Source organism: Gouania willdenowi, chromosome 16 (assembly GCF_900634775.1).
Source record: "Gouania willdenowi chromosome 16, fGouWil2.1, whole genome shotgun sequence".
NCBI classification, from domain to species: Eukaryota; Metazoa; Chordata; class Actinopteri; order Blenniiformes; family Gobiesocidae; genus Gouania; species Gouania willdenowi.
This window is the reverse complement of record NC_041059.1, coordinates 23002530-23026312: the sequence shown is the minus strand read 5'-3', so window position 1 is coordinate 23026312 and position 23783 is coordinate 23002530. Positions and strand designations below refer to the sequence as shown.

The window sequence follows — 23783 nt, the reverse complement described above, 5'->3', positions numbered from 1 at the left end:
CAAATGTTGCTACAATACAGTTAGATGTTGGTTTGATACATTTTGTCAAATTTGTCATTATCATCATTTTTTATTTATATGAGAAATAAATATGGCAAATGAGAACATTTTGAGATTTAGTTATTTATCATTTATTACCACACAAAAGTACTGAAAACTGGTACCGATATTGAGTCACGAGCATCATTTCAAATGTGAAAGGTTCCCATCCCTAGTGTTAGTTATTCTTATTCCAGTCTACATCATCAAACAGCTTTTGCAGGATGTGTAATATATTTTATAAATCACTTGTTGATTTGATGGACTCACGTTCCTGGGTGGTTTTGCTGGCAGAGTCTCCTGCTGGCACACCAGGCTGACCGTCCTTGTCTTTGTCAGAGAGCGCCCTCTTCAGGGTTTGAGGAAAGACTGCGACTTTAGGAGAAACACTGTCACTGCTGGATGTGTCTGAGCTCTCATCTGTAGAAAGAAGATATCAAAATGTTGCTCATAGGAGCTTCAGGAACAAACAAATGACCACAGAAGCCAATGAGTGCTAAGCTGGTCACTGTAACCCTGTTCATAGTCATTATGTTAGCTGCACACTCCGTACCGATGCTCCTACTAGTGTGCCTCGGCTTCTGTGGGATTGTGGGTCGAGCAGCCAGGGACGGCTTTGCTCCGTGCGGTACCGCCGGCTTTGGGCTCACTCGCCCACCATGGGAACCGGAAGATGATGTAGATCTGAGACGAGGTGCGGGTTCAGGCTTGGTTTCTCCACGCGGTGATGCTTTTTCTGGAGATGCAGGCTCTGGTTTGCTCATGGAACCAGAAGGAGCCCTGCTTTCTGGAGGACAGGGTAGCTGTTTGGCTACTGAAACACAGAAAAGGAATACACTTTAACGAATAGGAAGGCACAACATGTTCAAACACAAGCAGCTAATATCATGGCATTTACTGACTGAAGCAGTATCTGCTCAGTTTATTTTTGAACCTTAACAGGTTTACCTGCTGTACTGCACTCAGGCCTGTCGGGGCTGGAAGACTGTAGGAGACAATGAATAAATAGATCAGTATCAGAATCACAAAACACTTTATTAAACCCTGAGGGGTAATTAGAATGGCAAAGAGCAGCATATTAAAAAAACTCTAACACTAATATTAATAATTATACACACACAGGACTACAGAAAGAAAATGTGCAAATGAAAGATATGGTGCAAAAATATGAAAAATGAATACAAATAAATAAAAAAACTGATTTTTTTAGGTCCATGGCAGGCCAGCTATGGTGAAAAAAAGTGTGATTACAGTATAGTATAGTATAGTATAGTATAGTATAGTATAGTATAGTATAGTATAGTATAGTATAGTATAGCAGCCATACCATTGTTCTTACCGACAGATTAATTTATATTTTTATTGTATTTTGTATGCAATAATTGTTCAATAAATAATTGCTCACTAACACCAGAGGGCATTATCATCCTATTTATGTGCTGACAATATATGCCTTTAATTCTACAGATTCCTTGGCAGGAACATCTCTTGTGATGTTGATGGTGACGCTACCTACAGCACATGTTTAAAAAGTGAGCAGTGATCCCCTAAAGAACCATCTAGTTATATTACATGATATAGCTAACGCTAACAAAATGTGAACATGTCAGACAGTCATGCAATGAAAAGATACATACAGTAGATAATCTGCTGTAGCAACATTCTGATTGGATTGGTAGAAATTTAAAAGCTGGTGGATGGATGTGCAAAAATACAAAAATAACATATTTCAAAAACAATAATGTAATTTGTTATGATTGCAGATATAAAGATCTAAATTTTCATGCATCACTTCACCTTATGTGCTCTCCTCTCATGCTTGGCCTTCATCTCTGCCAGCAGGCCACTGCCCATCATCTGCACCCCAGGGTACCGTCTTCCACCCTGAGGACTTCCTCTTCCATCAGAACTCTCCCACGGTTCATCCATGGAGTCGGGTGTCCTCAGCTCCTCTGAACGGTCTGAACTGCTGCTGCAGTCTGTGGGCTGTGAGCGGCTCGACGCGTCTCTGAAACACAAAGAAAAGGATGTGAACTTGGAATCAAAGGTTGTCAATGAAGATGTTTAGAAGAGAAGGGGCTACCTTGACTTTGGCTCCATAATAGGGCTCTTTATGGTCAGTTTAGGTGAGGACGGTTCCTCTGGAATGATGGAACCTGGTGAAGATACTACAGACGCGACTGGTGCATTGGAAGATGTTGAGATCGCATTTTTCTCAGATTTATCCGACTTATCTGCTTTATCAGATTTAGAAGATCGTTTAATGAGGTTTAAAAACCCTCCTTTACTCTTCTTCTTCTCTCCATCCTGAGAATCTGAACTCTTTGAAGAACGCCTGGAAAAAGCAAACAAAGAGGGACACTAGAAATGTGTGTTCAAAAGTATAAAATAATAATAATAATATATGTATGTATGTGTATATAAAACCCTATGTATGTGTATATAAAAACCTAGTAAAAAATAAGACAAGATTCCTTACTTGGAGTTCAGTTTGGTGACTTTCTTTGAGAAGAACTCATCCACACCCTCATCCACTCGCCCCATTAAGCCGTTCTGTTCTCCATCCTGGGATGGAGTGCTATTGATTTGCTAGAAAAACGGTTATGAACACAAAGTTTTTTAGTCCTGAGCTCCACACCACTGTACACATGTACAGTTCACCTGCACTCTACTTTATCTATATCTATATTAGAGATGGACAACTTTTATCACAGTGGGGGCCACAACAATGTAATCATCTGATCTCAAGGCCACAATTTCAACATTCATGTCAACATTTAGAACAATGACTGATTTGAACATAAATTAAGAAAGTACAAAGGGTTGTGTATTGCCATTTTGTGTTTTTGTTATTTTCTGATATGGTTTTGTGCATTTTTGTTGTCGTTTTTGTTATGTGTGTTTTTGGAGAATTTTTTTGTAATGTTGTATAATTCTTTCATTTTGTGTTTTTGTTTTTAAAGTCATTCTTATTGTTGTGTATATTTTTCTGTTATTTTCGTGTATAATTATAGTCACCTTTGGGGTTTTTAGAGTAGTTTTCTGTATTTTGTTTTCCTTTTGTGTATTTTTCTGTCATTTTGTGTGTTTTCGGAAATATCTTGTGCTTTTACTTACAAACAAGAGCTGCATGTTGCTCATGGCTGATACACATACATATTTTATAATTATCAAGCAATACACTTAAATACTAGTGTAGTGAGTGTTTGACTTTTTTTAGATCAAATTTCTTTGAGAAAAAAAGTCTCATTATTTAGGATTAACGTCCTTTTCATTCACCCACATGCATTTCACTGATGTTTTCTGAATTACTGTTCTATAATCAATCAATGAAAAGGTGTAATTGGATAAAAAAACAAAGCCTGGCTCACAGGTATTTTGTTGGAATTGGTCTTTTTGTTCCTCCGTGGTCTCAGTTTGGTGAAGTGCTGCAGCTTTTTCTCCTCCTCAGAGGGCAGCTCCGATATCCCCCTTTGATCCAGTGTTGGTGTGACTAACGACGGTGTGGGCGGCGTTCGTAATGAAGTGTCCTCTATGTGCACAGGGACGTTCTCCAGAGCTTTGTCCAGGTCAAACTCCATCTCTACAGTGGGGCAATTTCAAACAGGACTACCAAATGAATGACTGATGCATTATGACTATTGTGTTGCTGCTGATTTAAGAAAATGCTGATTAATCAAGACTTTCCTCTTAAATCTTGTACCTAAAATGTAAAAAGTAATTCTTACCAAAGGCACGAGAAACAGGCCGCAGCATTCTGCTGTGAATGCTCTTCCTTTTAGATTTAGGCGTCATCTGGAAAGAGAAGCATTGTTATAAAAAAAAAAAAAAAAAAGAGGATAATCTTAACATTACATTTCATACAGAAGACTTAGATGACCATTGAAGTTGAAAACTGCACAGAAAAAAAATCTTAATATCTGTAATTTTCCTTAATTTGAAAAATCTGATATTCAGTGTTTATTAATTTTGCACAATGCCTGTAAAGATGTGGTTAGAGATACACCTGTTACATCCCAAAGTTCATATATACAACATGTAGATATCGATATTCAACAGAAACCTGTGCAACAAACTTCCTGTAGTTGCTGACATTGCTGTGGTTCAATGTATTGTAATGCATAATGACAAAATATAAAGTTGACTCATTTGTTAAAAGAAAAGTTTTCCTTTTTCCAGTCTTTCAATGTGGCCAAATACACAAACGTCACATGAAAAAGGTTAAGGAGTATGAATAACTCCCAATTTCCACTGCGTTACGTCTCCGCCGCACCACCAGAGCTGATAGGTTTCCACTTTAGTCTGTGTTCATTTCCACCGGGTCCGATGCGGCACGCGTCTGCTCCTTCCCAGCTGTGGCAGTCTGGTGGCCTCCGCCAGATATACGCAGGGCTTCTATTTCTGGAGCATGACGCATCAATCAGCACAGAGAAAATGAAGCTAAACAGGAAATTAGGCACGTAATCCGCAATAAAATATTGGGTTACTTTTCTAAATATAACACTTCAGATTATATTTCAAGTAACTACATCACCAAAATGTCAGTGTAAAAACAAAATCCCATTCACTATATTGTTTCCTCTCATACTGTAACTACACTGTAAACTGCAGCAACTTTGATTTAGTTCGTGTTTTACTGGTGCAGTTTTATCTCTTCTCTGTTGGCTGTTGCTAAAATAATGTGCCTATGACAAAACCAGCGTCCAACCTTCTTGTTCTTCTTCATTAGGAACAATGACCTGTTTATCTGTTTATTGTTGCATTTATAACACAAACTTTGAACTGCGTTCTCGTGCGATTATATAAATATCGTGAGAACTGCTCTGTCTCGTGACGTCACAGTCGTCCAACCGGAGAGCACCGCGGCGCACTCAAAATGCAATCGGTGGGGATTACTGGACAGTGGACAGCGGGGAAAAACCGGATCGGCGCCGTGGCACAGCGGAGACGTATCCAGTGGAAACCCCCGGTCAGATGGTGATCAGACAGATTATGACTACATTTTTGCAAAGTGGCGATGACAATGGCCGTGTTTGAAATGGCATACAAACGTACTACTCAATTCCTACTAAGATTGACGTAAAAATGAGTATGTAGTGGGTTCGCATTAGACAGTATAAAAAGACTGAGTACGTGAGAAATACCCGGATGTATACTATATAGGGACATTTTTTAAGTATGCACGGTGGGCACATTAGTCATACTCAACCACCCCATGATGCTTTGCGAATGGAACGTAAAATCGTCATGGGACCGGCCTTACGCTAGAAGTCAAACATCCCCTTTTCAAAACAAAAGTATCTCTTCTTATCTGCCATTAGTTTAACGTGTTTGTCAATAGGGCTCTTGTTTTGAAGTTAACCGCAAGTTTTGTCAGCAGTAAATGGCAAAAAATATGGAATCTCCAAATTGTCAGAATGAATGGGTTTACGCAAGTTTTATGGATCAAATGAGAACATGTTGATATTCTACTTGGTAGATTTCTCGCTTAAAATGCCTTCAGAATTTCAAAGGTGGAGAATTAACAGAGATATTTAACCTTGGTGTGCTTCTTGTTTTTGTGGTTTGAAATGCATCTTGGAAAACTTAGAAGTATACTTCAATGGGAACGGTCATCATCGGTCATCATCCTAATCATACTCATAGTATGTAGTAGACAGTATATATTTATTGAGTTTGTAGTGTACATAGTGTGCCATTTCAAACACAGCCAATGAGTGTATTTAATGAGCAGCAGCAGCGCAATGAGGTCATCAACACTCATTACCGTACAAACAACTAAAAACACAGATTAAATACCAATGCACATAAACTTAACTTATACTATTTAATACATTGTTTTATTAGTTGCTTTAAATGTAATCCTGTGGAGACATTAATGAGATAAATAGCAAGTAAGCTTGAAGCAAGGCATCAATGAGGGTTTCCAGAAAGAGAAAGAAGAGGTGAACAGAGACGAACACAGGCAAGTGAGTGTCCATAATTACTTACACTGGTGCAGCACAAAGTCTCCATTAGGCAAAGGAAGGTGAAGAGAGTAAAGCACAGAGGAAACAGTTGAAGAGGAAGAAAAATAGGAAATGAAAGGGACATCTTAGAAGGGAAAAAAGGATAGTGTGGAAGTACAAGGAGACCAGGGATACAAAAACATGCTTGGGAGCAATCCTTCGTAGAGTTTTTATTTATGGGAATAAATCTGATTTTCACTAAAATGCTGCAAGTTAGTAGTGATAATATAATATTTTCATTCTTATTTACCAACGTTAGCGTTATTTAGTGACTGATTTAGGTTGAATATTTTATTCAATCCTACCATGCATGTTTCCAGATCATCAAGTCTCTCAGCCTCCAGTATCTCAGTCGACGCTCGCTTTGGGATCTTCTCCTCTGGAATGTCCAGGTCTACGGACCCCTGCTGCACCAAGGGGCGACCTCGGCGTACCAGGTGATCTGCCTGTAAGGGTAGAGGAGGAGGAAAAATAAGTTAAACAAGGTAGAATCATGATAGAAGTTTAAATACACAAATATGGAATACGTATGATGGATGAAAAGGGAGAAGTGAGGTAAAATAAGAATATAAATAGTGACAAAACATGAAGCAGACATTGTTTGTAGGTTAGTTATTACACAGCTCTGATGAAAATCTTACCAGAGTGTGTTGTGATGTAGAAAGAGCCTCCAAAATCTCATCAACGATACGGTCGGACAGATAGGATGCTAGACTCAGTTTCACCTCACTGAAACAAACGGTGTGTGTTTACATAACTACAACACAACACAAAAGTACAAAAACACACAAAATGGTTTGCAAAGCAAACTTTAACAAACCTGATCTTGTTGATTATATCCACCCCCGACTGCTCCAGGAGAGTTTTAGAAACAAAACTTTTAGGTACAACCATCCTGCCTGAGGTTGCCTTCATCAGCTCTGGGCGAAACTCACTCCTCTTCATCACATGAGGACACAAAGACTCAGCTGCATCCATCATGGTCTCCAACAGAGTCTGGTTGAGAACACGTGATATGATATTTGAGACTAGGCTACATGTTAATCAACATCTATTTCTAATTCATTTTAATTTAACAGCTGCCCGTTTTAAAATCGATTCATTTTACTTTGCTTCTAAAAAGGTAATTAATCAATAACTGCAAAAACAAACAACAAAAAACAAAAGCAAAAATGATTTTTAGTTATTTTACTAATTTACATTTTTTTCTTCAAATTTAACACAAGTTTTTAACAATGTCAAACATTTTTAAAAAGTGCAAACACAATAACTAAATTTGGACTTCAAAGGTGTGAAAGCTACCTGCAGTTGTTGGTCCATGACAGTCGTCACTTCTCCTGCCATAGATTCCAGTTTCTCCTGAATGGGACCCACAGAAGAAGTGTTCACCCCCTGCCTGGATGCTGATCCAAGGTGATACAGATTAGGAAGCAACTGCAAGCATAGAGGAATGAGAAAACATTGAATCATTAGTCATTATTTTAATGCGTTTATAACAAGACGTGATGCATTACTCACGGTTTTAGAGTTTCTGGCATCTTTGATGAGGTTCTCTGCTGCCCTCACGTCCTCCAAAACAGCCTCTGTCCCAGAGTTTTTCAGTGAGTTGAGATGGTCCTGTACCTTTACGCAAATCCTGTCAATCATCTAGTATGCAAAAAAAATGTACATTAATTTACCTGTGTCTTGGTCACCAACAGCAACTTTCTAGTGAGTTTTATTCATTTCTATATGCTAAATATTAAATAGACATTTAATTTTTTTTTAATTCAAATTGCTAAATAAATAAATAAATAAATAAAAGCAACCAGTCTGTGAGAGTAAACTTTCATGAATTTACTGAAAAGCAAATACATGCATTATATGAAAAACAACAACTGGAGGATCTCCTTCATCACTTTTGAAAAACTGAAAAAACATGCAAACGTAGTGTGCTTTAAGAGCATACACACCTGCTGTGTTGTAGTAGTAACGATGCCTTGCTGGAGACGATAGGCCTGTTCCTGAAGGTATTTTCTAGTTTCGTGATTTCTGTACAAATAATTTTCAATCTGTGGAACGAACACAGAGATAACATAGTAGCAAAAAAAAGAAAGATTAGCATGCAGGAGGTTAAAACTTTTGTCAAATAAATGGTGGTGGTATGAAAATAAAGTATAACGCTTATTATACCTTGAGTAAAGCATCCTCCGTTTTCTCTGGGCTTGCCTTTAGTGCCTGGGAGGCATCAATGATTGGGATGGGCATGAAACGAATACTAAAGTTCCTACAGGACACAGAGGAGATTATTTGAGTCAATTTACTGACAATCTATCGAAAAAGAAAAAGTGAAATTGCTTCAACATGAACATCTTTGCAATATAGAAACCCTGGGATGCAACAGACCAATAAAGTACGGTAATGGAAACAAAAAAGTACAAAGTGTTAAAAACATATATAAAAAATAGAATATAAACAGAATGGGAAACAAGACAGTCAATTGCATTTACTGATGTACCCAAAAATGCTACTTAGTTACAAACACATGATACTTCACACGTGGAATATGCTATGGTAAGAAGATACAGACTTATACATTTGTCATTACTTTTATCTGTGACGCTGGCTGGAGTTTTCACCTTGTCAGCACGTTTGCCCCTTTTTTGCTGTATTCCTAGTGTTTGTTTCTCTCTCCATTCCTATCTATACCTAAAGGTTTCCACCAAACATTAATATTTCATACAACTCACTGTATACAGTTCCTTACAGTAGGTAGTAAAGTGCACAATAAAACAGGAAGCAGATGAACTCACACTCGATTTCACCATCACTTACTTTTCCAGAGCAGCTGCAACATCCTGTAGACCCTGAGGGCTTGTGTTGTTTTTATCCCAGATAATAGCCCTGCACAAAATGACAATGATCCCAGACAGATTCATTACATCAATTTCTGGAAATACAGAATTCCACATGAATGCAAACATCTGAGCATTATGACATAAAATCCTCAAGCATATGTTGTGATTTTTCTGGTTTACATTGTAGTACTTGAGGGTCGCATTAAATACAGTTTTACTACACCAAGGTCTCAGCTTCATTTGCTTAAATGTAATAATAATAATAATAATAATAATAATAATAATAAAGCTTCTCAAACTGTGGTTTCACAAACAATATTTTAAAAACAATGCTTAAAAGCATAATGAAGAGTGCAGGGAAAAAAATTCCCGTAGGACTTATTGGGTCCACCAGCTAAAGTTCACTTAAAAAATAGAATAAAATAAATAATAAATCCAGCCAAACATGTTTGACCTTTTGTGCGTGCGCTCACTTTAATTTGGAGTTGATCTGCAGAGCCTTGGCCAGCATCTTTGCACCCATGTCTCCCATGGCGTTTCCGCTTATGTCGAGCCTGGTGAGCGAAGAGTTGCTGCCGAGAGCGTTGAGAACGATTGTTAAATCACTTTTAAGTCTTGAGTCAGCTAAAGAGAGGGAGGTGAGGGGCTGGGGAGAAGGAAGGAAGGAAGGACAAAAATGATTTATTGAATTAATCAGTGCAATTCTTATTATTGCGAGCAAAAAAACAAATAATTAACGCATGAAATAATACAGATTCATCCTTGAAGGGTAATTACTCTGTAAATAGCCTCAAATCTAAAAACAATATTAGCCACATGGCAAAAGATTCAGATTGTGACAAAAAAAATTAAAGTTTTAATGTATTGCATTTCATCTTTTACCTGTTACATCTTAGATAATAATAATACATTTTATTTGTAATACACTTAACATTTGAGACCAAATCTCAAAGTTCTACATTGGAAGACAGAATTAAAACAATACAACACAACATATATTAAAAAAGGGAGGACTAAAAACAAGCATTAGCTGTTAAAATAAGCTTGTGTAAAAAGGTGGGTTTTAAGCCCTTTCCTAAATGCGTCCACAGTCTGCGGGGCCCTGAGGATACATGAAGATTCAGCTACAGCCCTCAAGAATGCATGAGCAAGTAAAACAAACCAGATTATCTTCACAACAACAACAAAAATATTTGACGTTTGTTTGTATTCTTAACAAAATCACATTCAAGTCTAAGCTGTAAGTAATATGACCTTGAATTTTTTATATTTACAAGTTGCTAATCATTAAAAACAGCAAAAATAAATGTATTTACAAGACTAGGAGACCAAAAAATAGGCATTCAACTTAGCATAAAAAATTATATTCCAATATCACTCAACAAATGAGACATCAGGTAGCCTTCTTTGTGATTGGAAAATTATTATTGCATCATTAGAAATGTTCAAATTTCCAGTAGCATAGGAAAGTGTCAGCCATGAATGTGTAACAAGTCTGAGAATATAGTTACAGGTCTGGCTAGTGAGTTCTATGGCTTTGCTAAACAACTGTGGTTTTCCTTGATAATCAGTTAGAATTCAAACACAGAGAGGTCAAAGGTCGTCTTTCAAGCAGCTGGAGGGGTTTCGGTGATTCTCATTCATTGGAAGCAGTTTTGCTAAATCTGGATTGGACACCCTGCCATCTGTTTGAAAGATGTCCTCTGTTACTGTGTGACCTCTGTCCCACACCGACGCCACAATGACAGAGAGTGAACTCACCGACTCCTCCTCCTGTATCATGTGAACCAGGCTGTCCAAGACTGGAGCAAGGTTTCTGAGCAAAGCAAAAGGAGAAACAATTAAGGAAATGAAAATAATATTGTTTCCTTTTTGCTTTGGGAAATGATTATCATACTTGGATTTGATGTTGTTGAAGTTTTTGCCCAGAGACAAGTGTCTGATGGATCGGTTCTTGGCTAACCAAACCAGCAGAGTGGACAGATCCGAATCCAGGCCTGAAAAAAAGCCAAGTACAACTAATATGTCCCTTTTTTCCTCCTTGATTTGGTAAATCCTGAGTAAAATAAGTCATGTCAGCTCACCATTGTCAGAGATATCCAGGCTGCAGATGTTTGGGATCTCTGCGATGCAACCTTCAAGGATCTGAGAGCCGCCCGACCGCAGCTAGGATGACAGAAAACCACAATTCAAACCAGCAGCTTCACTGAATTATAGGACATGGTAATTAGCCACAAAAAAAAAACTACTGTAGATGATTCAGCATTGCAGCAGAGAAAAAAAAACATAAAACGCAACAGATCTTCCATAATGGCCAAATCATTTGAAAAATTAGAGAATGTAAGAGATAAACATAAGGAGTGAGCGCAGTGTATTGTGTACTTACACAGTGTCCGAGCTTAGTGTAGCAATTCAGGAGGAAAGCAGTATGTCAAAGCCAAGCCAACAATTAGCAACAAAGCACACAGATGTGAAACATGCAGATTAATACATGCAACACACTCAACAGGGGATCAGGGCTTCATTGTGCACAGTGACAGAGAAACACCCGAGAAAACGCATAGATTTGCTTTGGAGGAAGTCTGCAGGAATTTGAATTGGATTTCCTGTGAAATTAGTATTCATGAGTTATCTTTAGCGATCACGTTGAAACCACAGCGAGCCCATTGGTCTGTATTCAGCTATAGTGAGGAAAGCTGGGGGTGGAGTGTGCATTTGTGCACATCTTCATCCAACAACTCTTCCCGCCCATCAGCCCTGCTTAGCATCTGCCAACTTTTCCATTAGGCAGTCCTCCAACACTTCATTGGCCTGTCAAACGCTTTAGGAGTGAATCCTAAAAAGCTGACTGCAGGGGATGAGCACGACTTCCAATCTAATAAAACACACTCTCATACCTCAGCTGACAAACGACTGGGAACAGCATTAGCTTTAAAAGCTACGATTAGCGCTGCGAGTTGTTTCAATGCATGGTTTTTGAACCTTTGTGTGCCTGAAATGTTTTGTAATTGACCAAAAATAATTAGTGATTAAAATTATATTACATTTTTTGGTAATTATTATTCTTTTTCAAATTAAAACAACACAATCTTAAATGACTGTATTGTATACTTTCACTCTCTAAAATGTAAATCTAGTTTAAATAAAATGCAGCATAAAGAGAAGAGAGAAAACATTTAAAATTAATAAATAAAATAATGTATAACTTTGTATTAATCCTAGCTTCTCTATATTTGTTACACAATATAAAAAAACATGATCAACAAGTAATTCTAGAAAAAGAAAGTATTTGGGGTTGCCACGATCAAAAAAGGTTGGGAACCACTGTTTTAATGAACTGTGTATTAATAATTCCTCTTACCTCACAACAGCTGAGGTCCAAAGATACATCTCGGAGACCGGGGTTGCTGGCCAAACCAAGAAGAAGAGCTCTATGCCAACAACATCATCATCATCATGAGTTATAACACAGACATTTAAAATAAGAATAAAGAAGTTTATTTTAGTTGTGCAGAGTGTATGTAGGGGGGGGCAGCAGTTGGGGGACACATTCACACAGGATGAGACTCACTTGAGGGCCTCTGGTGGTAGTTTGGTTCCTGACACGTTGATGGAGCTGAGAGACGTGGCACTGCTGAAGAAATGCTTAAATGAAGGAGGGACTTCTTTTCCTTTCCTATAGAAACACAGAACAAGAATGTATGCACAGCAGCAGTAAACAACTTTACATCCACTTTTGATCTTTAACCACCAAAAGCCCCACATCTAATTCCCTCTGCCCATCTGCTACCGACTCCTCGTCTTTTCCTGCTTATCTCTCCTCTGCCCCCCACCACCCCCTGCCCTCCCCCCTGCCCCCCCCCCTGCCCCGCCCTCCCAGCATCAAACAACCCTTGATGAGGTCCTCGACTCCCTCGAGATTCACCGGAAAGTGAGGTAACGAGAAGAGCATTTCCCCACCCCTTACCCATCTGTTGGACAAGGCTTTTTAAATATACTCAAAGCTCCTTAATGACCAGCAGGTGTCACAGCAACACACAGAAAGAAACTGACAGTATATGTCCTTCCAAATTATGATTCAGTATTACACTTTAGCAACTACCTTCTAACAAAAAACATATTTAGACCCTGTCTTAATTCAGTCATCTCAGTATCATAGTGTTTTAAGTTCACAAATGTTTTAGTCAAGTCTAAATCTTTTTTTTTTAATTTTTTTACATGTATTCACCTATTTTCCTGTCACCAGATGCATGAAGTCTTATGGCTTAACTTAACACACACTCTAAGTGGCTCATTTAACAATAAGCAATTTATTTCACTGTGAATGCAAAAAAAAAAACAAAAAAAAAACATAATCTTTATTTTAAAGCTGAACATTTTTTTTTTTAAATCAGATAAATCCATGGTGTAGGCCCCATAGATCAATAAATCAAAGATTGTTTGATCAATAAAAAAAGATGTAAAAGCTAGAAATTGATGCTCAAAAGTTTGTTTTGATCTCTACTGTAAACATTTGGCCTATTGGTAAGAATAAGGTAAAAACGCTTGTTTGCTACCATCTCTGGTACTTCATATCCCACAATTCAATACGCAAAACTTTCTCGACCATGTCAATAAACCGACAGTTTACAGTGTAGATCAAAACAAACTTATGATCTGCAATTTCTAAGTTCTACATTTTCTTTTTTTCCCCAGCAAATGATCTTTGATTTATTGATCTATGAGGCCTACACTTTCTTTATCTGACAAAGCAGCTTTAACATTTTATGGAAACCAAAAAATCAATATAAACAAATAGTCAGAAGACACCTTATCTTTTTACCTGTGAGGAAAGACACTCTTTGAAACATTGAGAACAGAAAGGTGTTGAGCTGAGCCTCGCAGAAGAGCTGAGCAAACCTGCAGATCAAATATAAACAGGAGTTACAGTGGCACAGCAACATTGTAAACCTTGACTAAAATCTAAAGCAGCCCTAACCTAATTTCCTTTTGCCTTTACAACCCTGCTGTGTATCTAGAAATGCGTGAATGTAGATAAATCAGTCAGGATGTAAGAAGTGGAAATGATTGAAAGCCAATTGATATGTGCAGTGCAGGCTGACAGCTGGCTGTATCTCACACTGATCAATAAGCTGTGTTTGGCACCAAGAGCAACATCAATACATCACACACAGCATTTGCATTATTTCACATGAACAAGACTGCTACATGGATTGAATTGGTGTTCACAATTACTTTACATTTAACTGCATCTGTCATTTTACAATGTGCTGCAAAGTGGTTGTGTAGTTTACTTCAAAAGCGTTTTCTATTCCTATACATGCATGAGTCACGTATTTAGGTCCTCAATCATTTGTTTAATTTAGGACACTTGATTTTATAATGTAGCACGTGTCATAGTGCACTCACCTGGTCCAATGAGCAGTCAGTGTTGGAGAGATCAAGGGTTACTAAGCAGTTTGGCTGACCAAGGAAGTGGTAGAAATGCTGAAAATACATTGTAAAATCACAGTTTAGGCTGTCAAATGAATAAATACATCATTGTACAAATGCAGACAAGTACATTATAACCAAACTACAGGAATATGGTTCTTCTGTATTTCCAGAAAACCTTAACTTAACTTTTATTAAAAACTTATTTCCATTTTAGATAGTAAAATCATAAGAAACAAGAGTACTCAGAGAGTGCAAACAAATATTTGCAGCTATCTGGATCAGTGATCTTGACCATAGTAACATGATCATTCACACTTTAAAGGCTTGGAAGAAATTTCTATCCCCATTAATACCAATACAAATGTATTTTTTTTTTTTTTTTAAATAGAAAAATCCCAATTTAATGCACAATCCAGATCCGATCTGAATGAAACTCAGTGGGATTATTGATGAACTAATTTGACATAAATTTCATCGAGTCAATTATGAACCGAGATATAATTTTTTTATATTTCGCCAATGAGATAGGAATTTTTGGATTTTTTTTTTTTTATCTGATCCAGAATCAGTATACAGATCTCCTCCAAATCTTCTATAGTTTAGTCTATCTTTGATTAAAATGTATTATAATAAAGTTGTTTTTGTCTGTAAAGATTAGAACTATATTGGGTTTTTTAGATTGAGAGCTGGTTCCAGTACACACAATTTAAATCTAGATCTTAATGTTTACAAAGACTATTTTCTACATGTTGCTTGTGGGTTTTTTAATTAATGCCTACATTTTTAAAACTTTAAGCAACAAAAATGCAAAATATCCCAAAATCATCCCTACTGGAGTAACAACATGTTTGCATTTATAATAAACTGCTGTTAAAATAAATAAATAATCCAACAAAATCCTCAGAAATTGGCCCAAAACATGAAAAAGCTTCACTAATGTAATCCTTGATGCATGAATTTATCAAAAGCTCATTTTCCTGCCCAGTGAATGGGTACAGATGAGATTATTTATGGCTTCACTCGGATGTGAAAAGTAAGGGTGAAGTTCAAAATAAAACACTCATAGTCCCACAAGACAGACTGATTGTTATTTTTTTATATTTACAATATCAAAAACTAAATATCTCCTATAATCATGATAGAAATGCACCTGCATGTCGTCTCCTCGGAGCATGTTCCCTGAGAGGTCCAGATGGACGAGGCTGCTGGCGATGGACGAGTTGGCACTCAGTGATTGGCAGAGGCTATTCACCCCTAAAACACACACAGAGAATCAGTCAACTTCATAACAAATCTTCACTTAATGCTTTACATGTAGAAGAACAGAGGAGGACATAAGAAGTGGAAATGAGAGCTCAATACTTAATACTTGTGGTGTGTGTTTTGGGCTGACACAGTGAACGGACACTTTTCTACTGTGAAGCCCTGACTAGCTTTGTCTGCCTGTAAATCAGGGCATGACTGTCAAGTGACTGATGTGATCGAGTGAGACGGAGGAGAAAACAGTGGGAAAAAAACGAGAAAATGAGCCACTAACAAAACTGGAGTTAAACACACACACACACACACACACATATATGATTGTCCTCAATCCTCTGCATCATATTGGTGGCAGAGATTATAGATTAGGCATTAGATGAAGGCTCAGTTTAAGCAGCAAAGGCATTCAATAACCCTATACTGTGCAATACGATAGTGCCTTATTGATTCTCTGTGTGCAGAGATATTTACAGTGAGTCCTTGCAGGCAATTCTTGCTGCTGGAGAGATGACTTTAGATAAAATAAAATGCTGGCAGACGTACATTATGAAAAACATGCTTACATTAATTGCATCTTCACATGATTGTTCTAATCAAACAATGACAACATAAATCTGTTTACATATGTACATATACTTTTATTTATTTGTATTCATTATTTTTATTTTTATAATTTTGTACATTTTTGCACCTTATCTTTCATTTGCACATTTTCTTTGTGTAATCTTGCTCCTTTTCTCTGCATGTGTGTATAAATATTATTATTAGTGTTTGGGGGTTTTTATATGCCACTTTTACTGTTTATGCCACTCTTTCCCATATATCCCACTGGTTTTTTCTAATTCTGATTGTATTAACATGAATGCAGAAAAGTGCATTCCATCTCCTGGGTGGTGCAGATGGAGCATCATTACAACAGAAGTTTGCATTGGATATATCAGAAGGAGCTTTAGCAGACACTTACCTTTGGTTGACAGTGAAGTTTTAGAAAAATTCAAATGCTTGAGCCCTATATGAAGTTTGGCAAACTGACCCCCCAGTGAGGAGACTCCTGCAGTTAGAGAAAAGGAAATTCAGCAAAGATAGTTTACCCTGTTTTAGTTAGTGACATCAATAAGTATTTTTCATTATTAGAATTATCTTTCTGTGTGAAGTTTTTATGTTGACAAGAAATCCCCCATAAGTCACAATGACGCACTATAAACACTAACAACAAACCTCATCCAACTGGGATAAATGCATCTTTGCAACATGGCAGCAAAGATAGGCCTTTTAAGTTTAGCTAACTTATCAATAATAGGTGTCTATACATTTGGTAGGTCAGTGTGTAAACAAAGGACTTCATACCTCTGTCCTCCAGTGGGTTGTTGGCAAGGTTAATAGTGGTGAGACCTGAGTTGGGGTTGTGGGCCAGGGCAGCAGCCAGCTTCTGGGCAAAATCACTGTGCAATGATACAGTACATTAATATCAGACTGTAGGTCTATGACCAAACAAATGCAATGTAAACCATTAAAACATCTATCCCAATTACTTTTTGCAATATAATAAGAGCAGGCATTAAAGAAAACCGTTTAGAAAAAAGAAACTGCAGGGGCTTGTGCTCATTGCAAGTGTTGGATTTGTTCCTCTCACAACCTGATGGTCGAAACTTGTGAGCGTAAAATCACACATCACATGATTTTACCCAATTAGATACACATCGGATTAACGTTTTCACAGATGTGGCAGGTAAAATGAAAACTACGCCCCTTTTCCTTATTAAACGCATTCAATGTCAGCTTTATTTATATAGCACACAAAACAGAGATAAACCATAAAATGTACAAAACTAAACTCTGCCAAAGGCCAGAGTAAAGAACTGAGTATTAAGTTGAGCTTCAAAAGTAGAAAGGCCATTTTTATGTAGCTACATTCGGGACTTCCTTATACATCACCAACTCCTTTGCTAATCTATTGATTGTTTATAGATTGTTTTATTGGTGGAGTTTGACATATGAAACAGTTTGGCATCATCTTACGTTTTGAGTCCTGCGTTGTCCAGGACTAACTCCTCTAAATGACTGGATCGAGACACCACGCGAAGGATCTGCTCACACACATCCGCAGACTGAAAACACGCAAGAATGAAAAATCACTGCAATATCAATGTAAGCAAGTTAGAAAAGAAAACATATGCAAACTGAAAGAAGTCACGCAAAGAAGGCTGACATTTCTTCGAAATGCTCCCTTTGATTTGCAAACATCTCAGGAGGGATTCTGGCCCAGTCTTCACAGATCCTCTATGAAACTTTCCCAGCTGTCACTTGGCAAATCCATGCTTCATCTATCCATTCATCCATTCCCGGAAGCTAAAGCCTCTCCAAGCTTTTTCACAGCAAGAGGCAGGGAACACCCTGGACACTCCCCAGACCATTGCAGAGAGGTCACACAAAGACAGCGTAACACACACTCACCCTCACAGTTCATGAGCTTCAATACATTTTAAGCAACTCAATTGGTGCCTTGGCCATGTGTTTTGTTAAGCTTTTTCAATAAGATCTGAAAGCACCTGATGAATCCGTTTCCCTCCAGTCACTCATCTGTGAAAGAATGCAATAATTCCTCCTGAATACTTGAATGTGATTTTAAGTTTGTTTTTACCATTTATATCCCATAATCCAACACAAGTGATACCAGCACTTTAAATTGGCCTTTAAATCATTGAGCAGAGGGAATTTCAGTTGCAGCTAAGAAATGAAAATCTGCAGATCACTAAAAAAGTTTTAACAAACTTTTACCATACACACATTAAATGGATACAAGAAGAGAAACGTGAACTTATTATAACCATCAATGTGTGTTTCCTTTTGTTTTCCTACCACATGGTCTGACTGATTATAGTAGAAAAAAGAAAAGTAAAAAATAAACAAGGGAAAAGCTACAATGGAAGCTTACGACTAGATAGGTTTTATTAACTTCATCATGTACCCTAATCAAAGGTATGATAATGTATGTTGTTACAGAGTTGTATTGTTATTTTTACCTGAGCACTTTGTACATTTTATTTATTAGTTTTTTCTCTAAACTTGTTCAAAAAAACAACCGGTAATCTGGAAATTGATTTAAAAAATAATTGTAAATGCACCTTAAATAACACAGGGCATGTAATAAAAACAATAACAAAAAGTGAAAGTTCGCTTTGTAGCTTAAGTTGATGATAATCTATGTCACCATATGCTAACAGGGGGGCCATTGAGGTGCTCTTGTGTTTTTTTATTAATTTTAAACCCCAAATGATAATAAAAATGAACTTTAGTTCAAATTATTATTTAATTACTTAATTTATATTTATTTCAATTTTCTTTTTAAGACAATTAAGCCACTGCTTTGCTATTTTAACTTTTCAAATTAAATCAAAATCCCTTCCTGAACTGATTTCTTTTATTATTTCTCTGCTAACTTAAAGATGCACATTCAAATTAATAGTTTGATTCGACATGTGAGGCTGTACAGAAAGTGGTTTCCCTTCTGAAGAAAACAGAGCCAAATGGAATAAAAGCAGTTTAGTTGGATAAAATTAAAAATTCAACTTTGGCGTGTCTGTGCCCCATCTAGACTTTCACTGACCTAGTTCATTGACACACACACGCACATTATTCTACTATTCTCTTATCTACTTTAACATCTCATACCAACAACAATAATGCAACCCTGCTGAATGGCAGTGTTGGTGTTCTTCATGGCACTACTTCATGTGAGGACCTGCTCCTGTTGTGCCTACAAACTCAGCACGGCCCAAACAGAGGCTACATTGTTCCACGGTGTTATCGACAGAAGGGGGAAGAGGAAAAGAAAAGAGGAGAAGAGAGGGGGATGGATAGTAAAGTTGGGAAAAAGGACAACAGAAATTAGAACAGAGAGACAGTTGTTCACATGTCTATTATTATAGCAATGGGACGAGAAGGATGCAGCACAGCAATGGTGACATATAATACAGATAAAGACATGAGTGACGGGAGGGAAACAGAAAAAAAGAGAAAACACTGGAGCCTAAAGTAAACACAAGAGCCTGAAGCTTTTACACTAACCCTGTCACTGACGGCACAATGACACCATCCACATGTTTTATACAACTCAATATAAAACAGCTCTGTCATGCTGTGTAGCTTTCACTCAAACATCCTCCTAATACACATCACATGGTGCAACACACACGAGTACAGCATGCACAGATTAGGATCATGAGGTGTTCAGAATTCCAGTTATCTCATCAGTGCCGTGGTGCCCTCCCCTCCTCTTCGTTTTTCTTATTTTTTTGGCTCAGCATCTTGATTAAACTAGAGACAGGCTGAACACGCTGAGGATGAGCTGCATAATCCTGATATCCTCTGATAGCCTGCAGTGCGAGCGTCTGTGTGTATTTTTATTATCCTGTCTGCAACTCTGTGAAGTTTTTCTCAGCCTGTTTGAGAAAAAGCTGGAGAGTTTGTCAGTGCTTCAGGCTGCTGATTCGCATTTTTCTTATCTTCTCACCACTTTTACTTTCTTTCTTTAAATTGTTCCCCTTAAAATTCTTTGTGCTTTATTATGAGTTCAAAAACATAATTGATATTTTAATGCGAATAGGCGGCTTTATTTTTAGCCCTGATGCTTCAAAAATCGGTCTTTTTCTCTTTTGGTCACTTTTTGCTAAATATTTGCAGCCCTCGATTATTTTCTAAACGTATTATGTTGAAGTGAAGATGTTGAATCAATGCACGGGGATGCAGCTGTGGTCCATAGTGCGTAAATTTACTGACATCCTATTATTGATGGGACTCCTGTAATGGTAGGCCCCATCGTACGTTGCATTTGTTCACTTTTTTTTTTTTATAAATAATGCAACAATGGGTGCTCGGCTGCTTGGGGCTTCCTCGGATGTGTGTGTGGGGGGCGGTGGCTACCTCTCAGCCTGGGATCTTGGGGGCAACTGGGGGGTTGCTCGGCCGTGGGGGGGTGGCCTGGGGCTCCCTGGCCCCCACTCTTTCCGCTGGCCTGGCTGCTTCTGCGGGCCCGGAGCAGTTCCTGGGTTTGCGGTAGCGGTTTTTTGCACATATACTGGTATACTATGCACTGGCACGCCTTGGGATGTGGGATAAAACTCATACTGGGCTTAACTTTAGACACGTTAATCCCAAATACCTGCTTTAGATATTACCACTTGCTCATTCCCCCTGTCCACAGCCACCACCATTATAGCTAACCTTCACACTTGTCACTATACTGGCTTGATTACACAACATAATAAGCACAATATATTCTACAACTTCACATCTCACCCTCACTGGAAAACAATATTTTCTTCCCCACCCTTTCTATTTCCTACCTTGAGTCTCTCCTCCCTGCTCCCTTTCCCCTCTCCCTCCCCCCTCCACTTAGGTGTAACACTGCTCTCCCTTTTATATCCTCCCTATAATAAAAGATTTCTTACCCTTCCTTAGGGAGGGCTGGTGATGGTCACAATTAAGCAATAAAATAAATCAATTTATTTTAAAGAAAAAATAAATAAATAAATAAATAAATAATGCAACAAATAAAAGCTAAGTAGGCTAAATTGTTTTGTGCAATGTTTTTTTCTTTTTTTTATTATGAAAAACATCCCACTTTGAAATTGTATTTGTTCAAGTTAACTCAATTACATTGTTTTCATGCGTCATGACCCTTGAGTTGCATTTTGAATAAAAATAGTTGTTTAGATTAGTTGACTAATTGAAAAAACATGTCTAAAGAAAAAGAATGAAAAGAATAACAAAAACACAATCAGGAAGACAAAAAAAAGAGACTTTAACTTTAAGACTGTCAAACAAAACTATTTTCAAAATAAGGAAGGAAACGAGATAACAATATCCATGCCAAACTAAGAGAACTATCCAAAATATCAAACCTCTAGCACCTAAATGTGACTGCCAGAGTAAACTTGTATTACAGTTGCATTAAGTAGGAAACACTTATCTGTGCTTATCTTTTATCCACTGTTTTTGTCCTCTGATTTAACTCTGTGGGCAGGTCCTTCCTTTGGACATCAGCATGTCAACATTTATCTAATGAAGACAAAATACCAAACAATACCACAAACAATAATAAAGGGAAGATAAAAACAATTCCACAATGCATCAAAATTCAATTTTATCAACTTATTGACCCGTCTCGTCCCTCCATCACTAAACTGACCTTGTATCATCAACATTAATGTATTGTCCTATTTATCATTATCTCTGAAATGAGATCACAGTCTTATCACAGTTTATGAGATGGTTTCACCAGCATTCCCATAAAGCAAATACCACAGATGCACACCTACATTAGTTTATTTACAGTCATCTAAAAGGTGTTGGATTCCGATCGATGCTGGCCCAAAATTTTCACACATCACAAATACAACCCAGTAGATACAATATAATAAATCACACAATTATAATTATAATACCATGTTTTGTGCCTGAGAGGATCTTTGAGCCTAAAATTAGAGACAGGAGCTTAGAATTTAGTACAGAACCAATAGTCTGTGAAAGAAGCGTGTGATAATTTTTTTCGACTGCAGGAGCAGCGTGGGGTAATTGATGAAACTGAGCAAAAACATGGAGACTACAGTTGGTAATAGAGTGCTGCAGGGGGCAAACAGCATGAGAGACTGAGGCCTTTTGTCTTCTTTGGATTAACAGTCTTATCACACAGGAACATTGGGCTGATCCTAAGTCAACAGGAGGGAGGAAAGAGAGACGGAACAAAGGAGGAATGCTCTGCACCGGCAGATACTGCACAGACAACCGTAAGCCAAGTTAATCAGAGGGAAGGAGGCTTGTACTGCCTGTACCACATCGCTTCACAAAAAAAGGAAACACGCAGCATAAACATCCATCAGAGCAAGATACACAATTAGGGAACCTAATAAGCATTTATGGAAATAATACAGGCACAGCAATCATAAAACTCCAACAGCATTTTCACAACTTTGAAATTATGATAATTAATTTTAAAAAGTCTCTTTTTCATGCAGCACTACTACTGCTACGAGGTTCATTGGAGCTGAAAACTTGCTTAATGAAGAAAGATAGTTCAGTCTAAGTGCTGTGAAAATCAATGCATTACAATTGTTTTTTTGTTGTAGCAAATGTTGCATGGCGCTCACCAGTTTGTAATCCTTGTTGGAGAGCTTTGTAAACCACTGGTTGAACTCCAGGACTGCTATTATAGCCACCATATCCCTTAAGAGGAGAGGGAAATTGAGGACACAATGATGTCATTACATCAATCTCAGACTAGAAGCTGGTTAAAGGTGCAGTTTGCAACTCTTATAAAAGTGACTTTTTGTCATATTTTCTAAAGCTGTCATTATGTAAAGACAGCTTTACATCAAACTAGTAGTTTGTGTGAATAAAACAGACTCATTGAGTCCCTCCTGCTGCTCCTGCAGCCTTTGGCAGATTGCCAGAATTCACCGTGACCGAGCAAAAACAACCAATCAGAGCCAGGATTGTGTTTGATAGGCTGTCTGACAGCTGTTGCTCACAGTCCCCGCCCTTTTCCTGTCTTTTTTTGCAGTGTATAGTCTGGAGGAGTACAAGATGGAATTAGCAACTTTTCTGCTTGAAAGGTAATTACTGCTGGTTGATTTACATTATGTTTGATTTGTAATTGTTACACTAGAACTCTGTGGTGCATGTGTTGTTCATGTGCGCGTAGCAGCCTCCGTGTGGTTGCTGTAAGTGACACTGTGTTGCTGCTGCTGAGGTGTGTGCACATTGAGAGAGAAGCGCTGTAGGAATATGCTTTTAACAGAGCATGTTAGTGTATATTACTGTGATGTTGCTGTCAAACTGACGTTAGCTTGTTAGCTCCTCTGAGGGAGGGACTTTAGAAAGTTTGGAGGCAGGGCAAGAGAGCGGCGGGGAGGGAGGGGGAGAGAGGGATCTGAGAGTTGCAAACTGCACCTTTAAGCATGTAAAAAATGATTTCTCTTTAAAAGTACCCATGCTTGGTTTTGTTAGAATAGTGTGCATAGTGCACCTTTTCCATTGCTCACCTGTTTTCCAGATGACTGAAGTCCTGCAGATTCAGTTCTCTGGTATCTTGTGTTAAATAGATGGTGTCCACATCCTGTTAAAAAAAATTCTGATTAGAACAAACAAAATTAGACTAATTCTTAAAGTGTATGACATCTTTATAGGAACAGAATTTTGAGTG

At 37.8% G+C, this 23783-nt stretch overlaps 1 protein-coding gene across 3 annotated transcripts in view; it reads right to left on the bottom strand.

Moving 5' to 3' along the window:
* LOC114477722 (F-actin-uncapping protein LRRC16A-like) overlaps positions 1-23783 on the bottom strand; it is a 64019-nt gene that overhangs the window by 4038 nt on the left and 36198 nt on the right. Inside the window, exons 8-38 of one of the 3 annotated variants that reach the window (XM_028470226.1) lie at positions 23623-23696; positions 22729-22804; positions 17600-17688; positions 16928-17022; positions 16545-16631; positions 15471-15574; positions 14294-14371; positions 13707-13783; positions 12456-12560; positions 12246-12315; positions 10969-11050; positions 10782-10881; positions 10646-10700; positions 9358-9530; positions 8862-8930; positions 8220-8313; positions 8000-8098; positions 7566-7694; positions 7350-7481; positions 6868-7043; positions 6689-6776; positions 6353-6493; positions 6031-6048; positions 3768-3834; positions 3411-3622; positions 2519-2628; positions 2123-2374; positions 1837-2047; positions 988-1024; positions 593-853; positions 310-459 (exon numbers count right to left, since the gene is read on the bottom strand). In XM_028470226.1, coding sequence (XP_028326027.1) covers positions 310-459; positions 593-853; positions 988-1024; positions 1837-2047; positions 2123-2374; positions 2519-2628; positions 3411-3622; positions 3768-3834; positions 6031-6048; positions 6353-6493; positions 6689-6776; positions 6868-7043; positions 7350-7481; positions 7566-7694; positions 8000-8098; positions 8220-8313; positions 8862-8930; positions 9358-9530; positions 10646-10700; positions 10782-10881; positions 10969-11050; positions 12246-12315; positions 12456-12560; positions 13707-13783; positions 14294-14371; positions 15471-15574; positions 16545-16631; positions 16928-17022; positions 17600-17688; positions 22729-22804; positions 23623-23696 — 3511 coding nt within the window. The remainder of the gene's footprint in view (positions 1-309; positions 460-592; positions 854-987; positions 1025-1836; positions 2048-2122; positions 2375-2518; positions 2629-3410; positions 3623-3767; positions 3835-6030; positions 6049-6352; positions 6494-6688; positions 6777-6867; positions 7044-7349; positions 7482-7565; positions 7695-7999; positions 8099-8219; positions 8314-8861; positions 8931-9357; positions 9531-10645; positions 10701-10781; positions 10882-10968; positions 11051-12245; positions 12316-12455; positions 12561-13706; positions 13784-14293; positions 14372-15470; positions 15575-16544; positions 16632-16927; positions 17023-17599; positions 17689-22728; positions 22805-23622; positions 23697-23783) is intronic. The other 2 variants (XM_028470228.1, XM_028470227.1) reach the window with 2 other exon arrangements.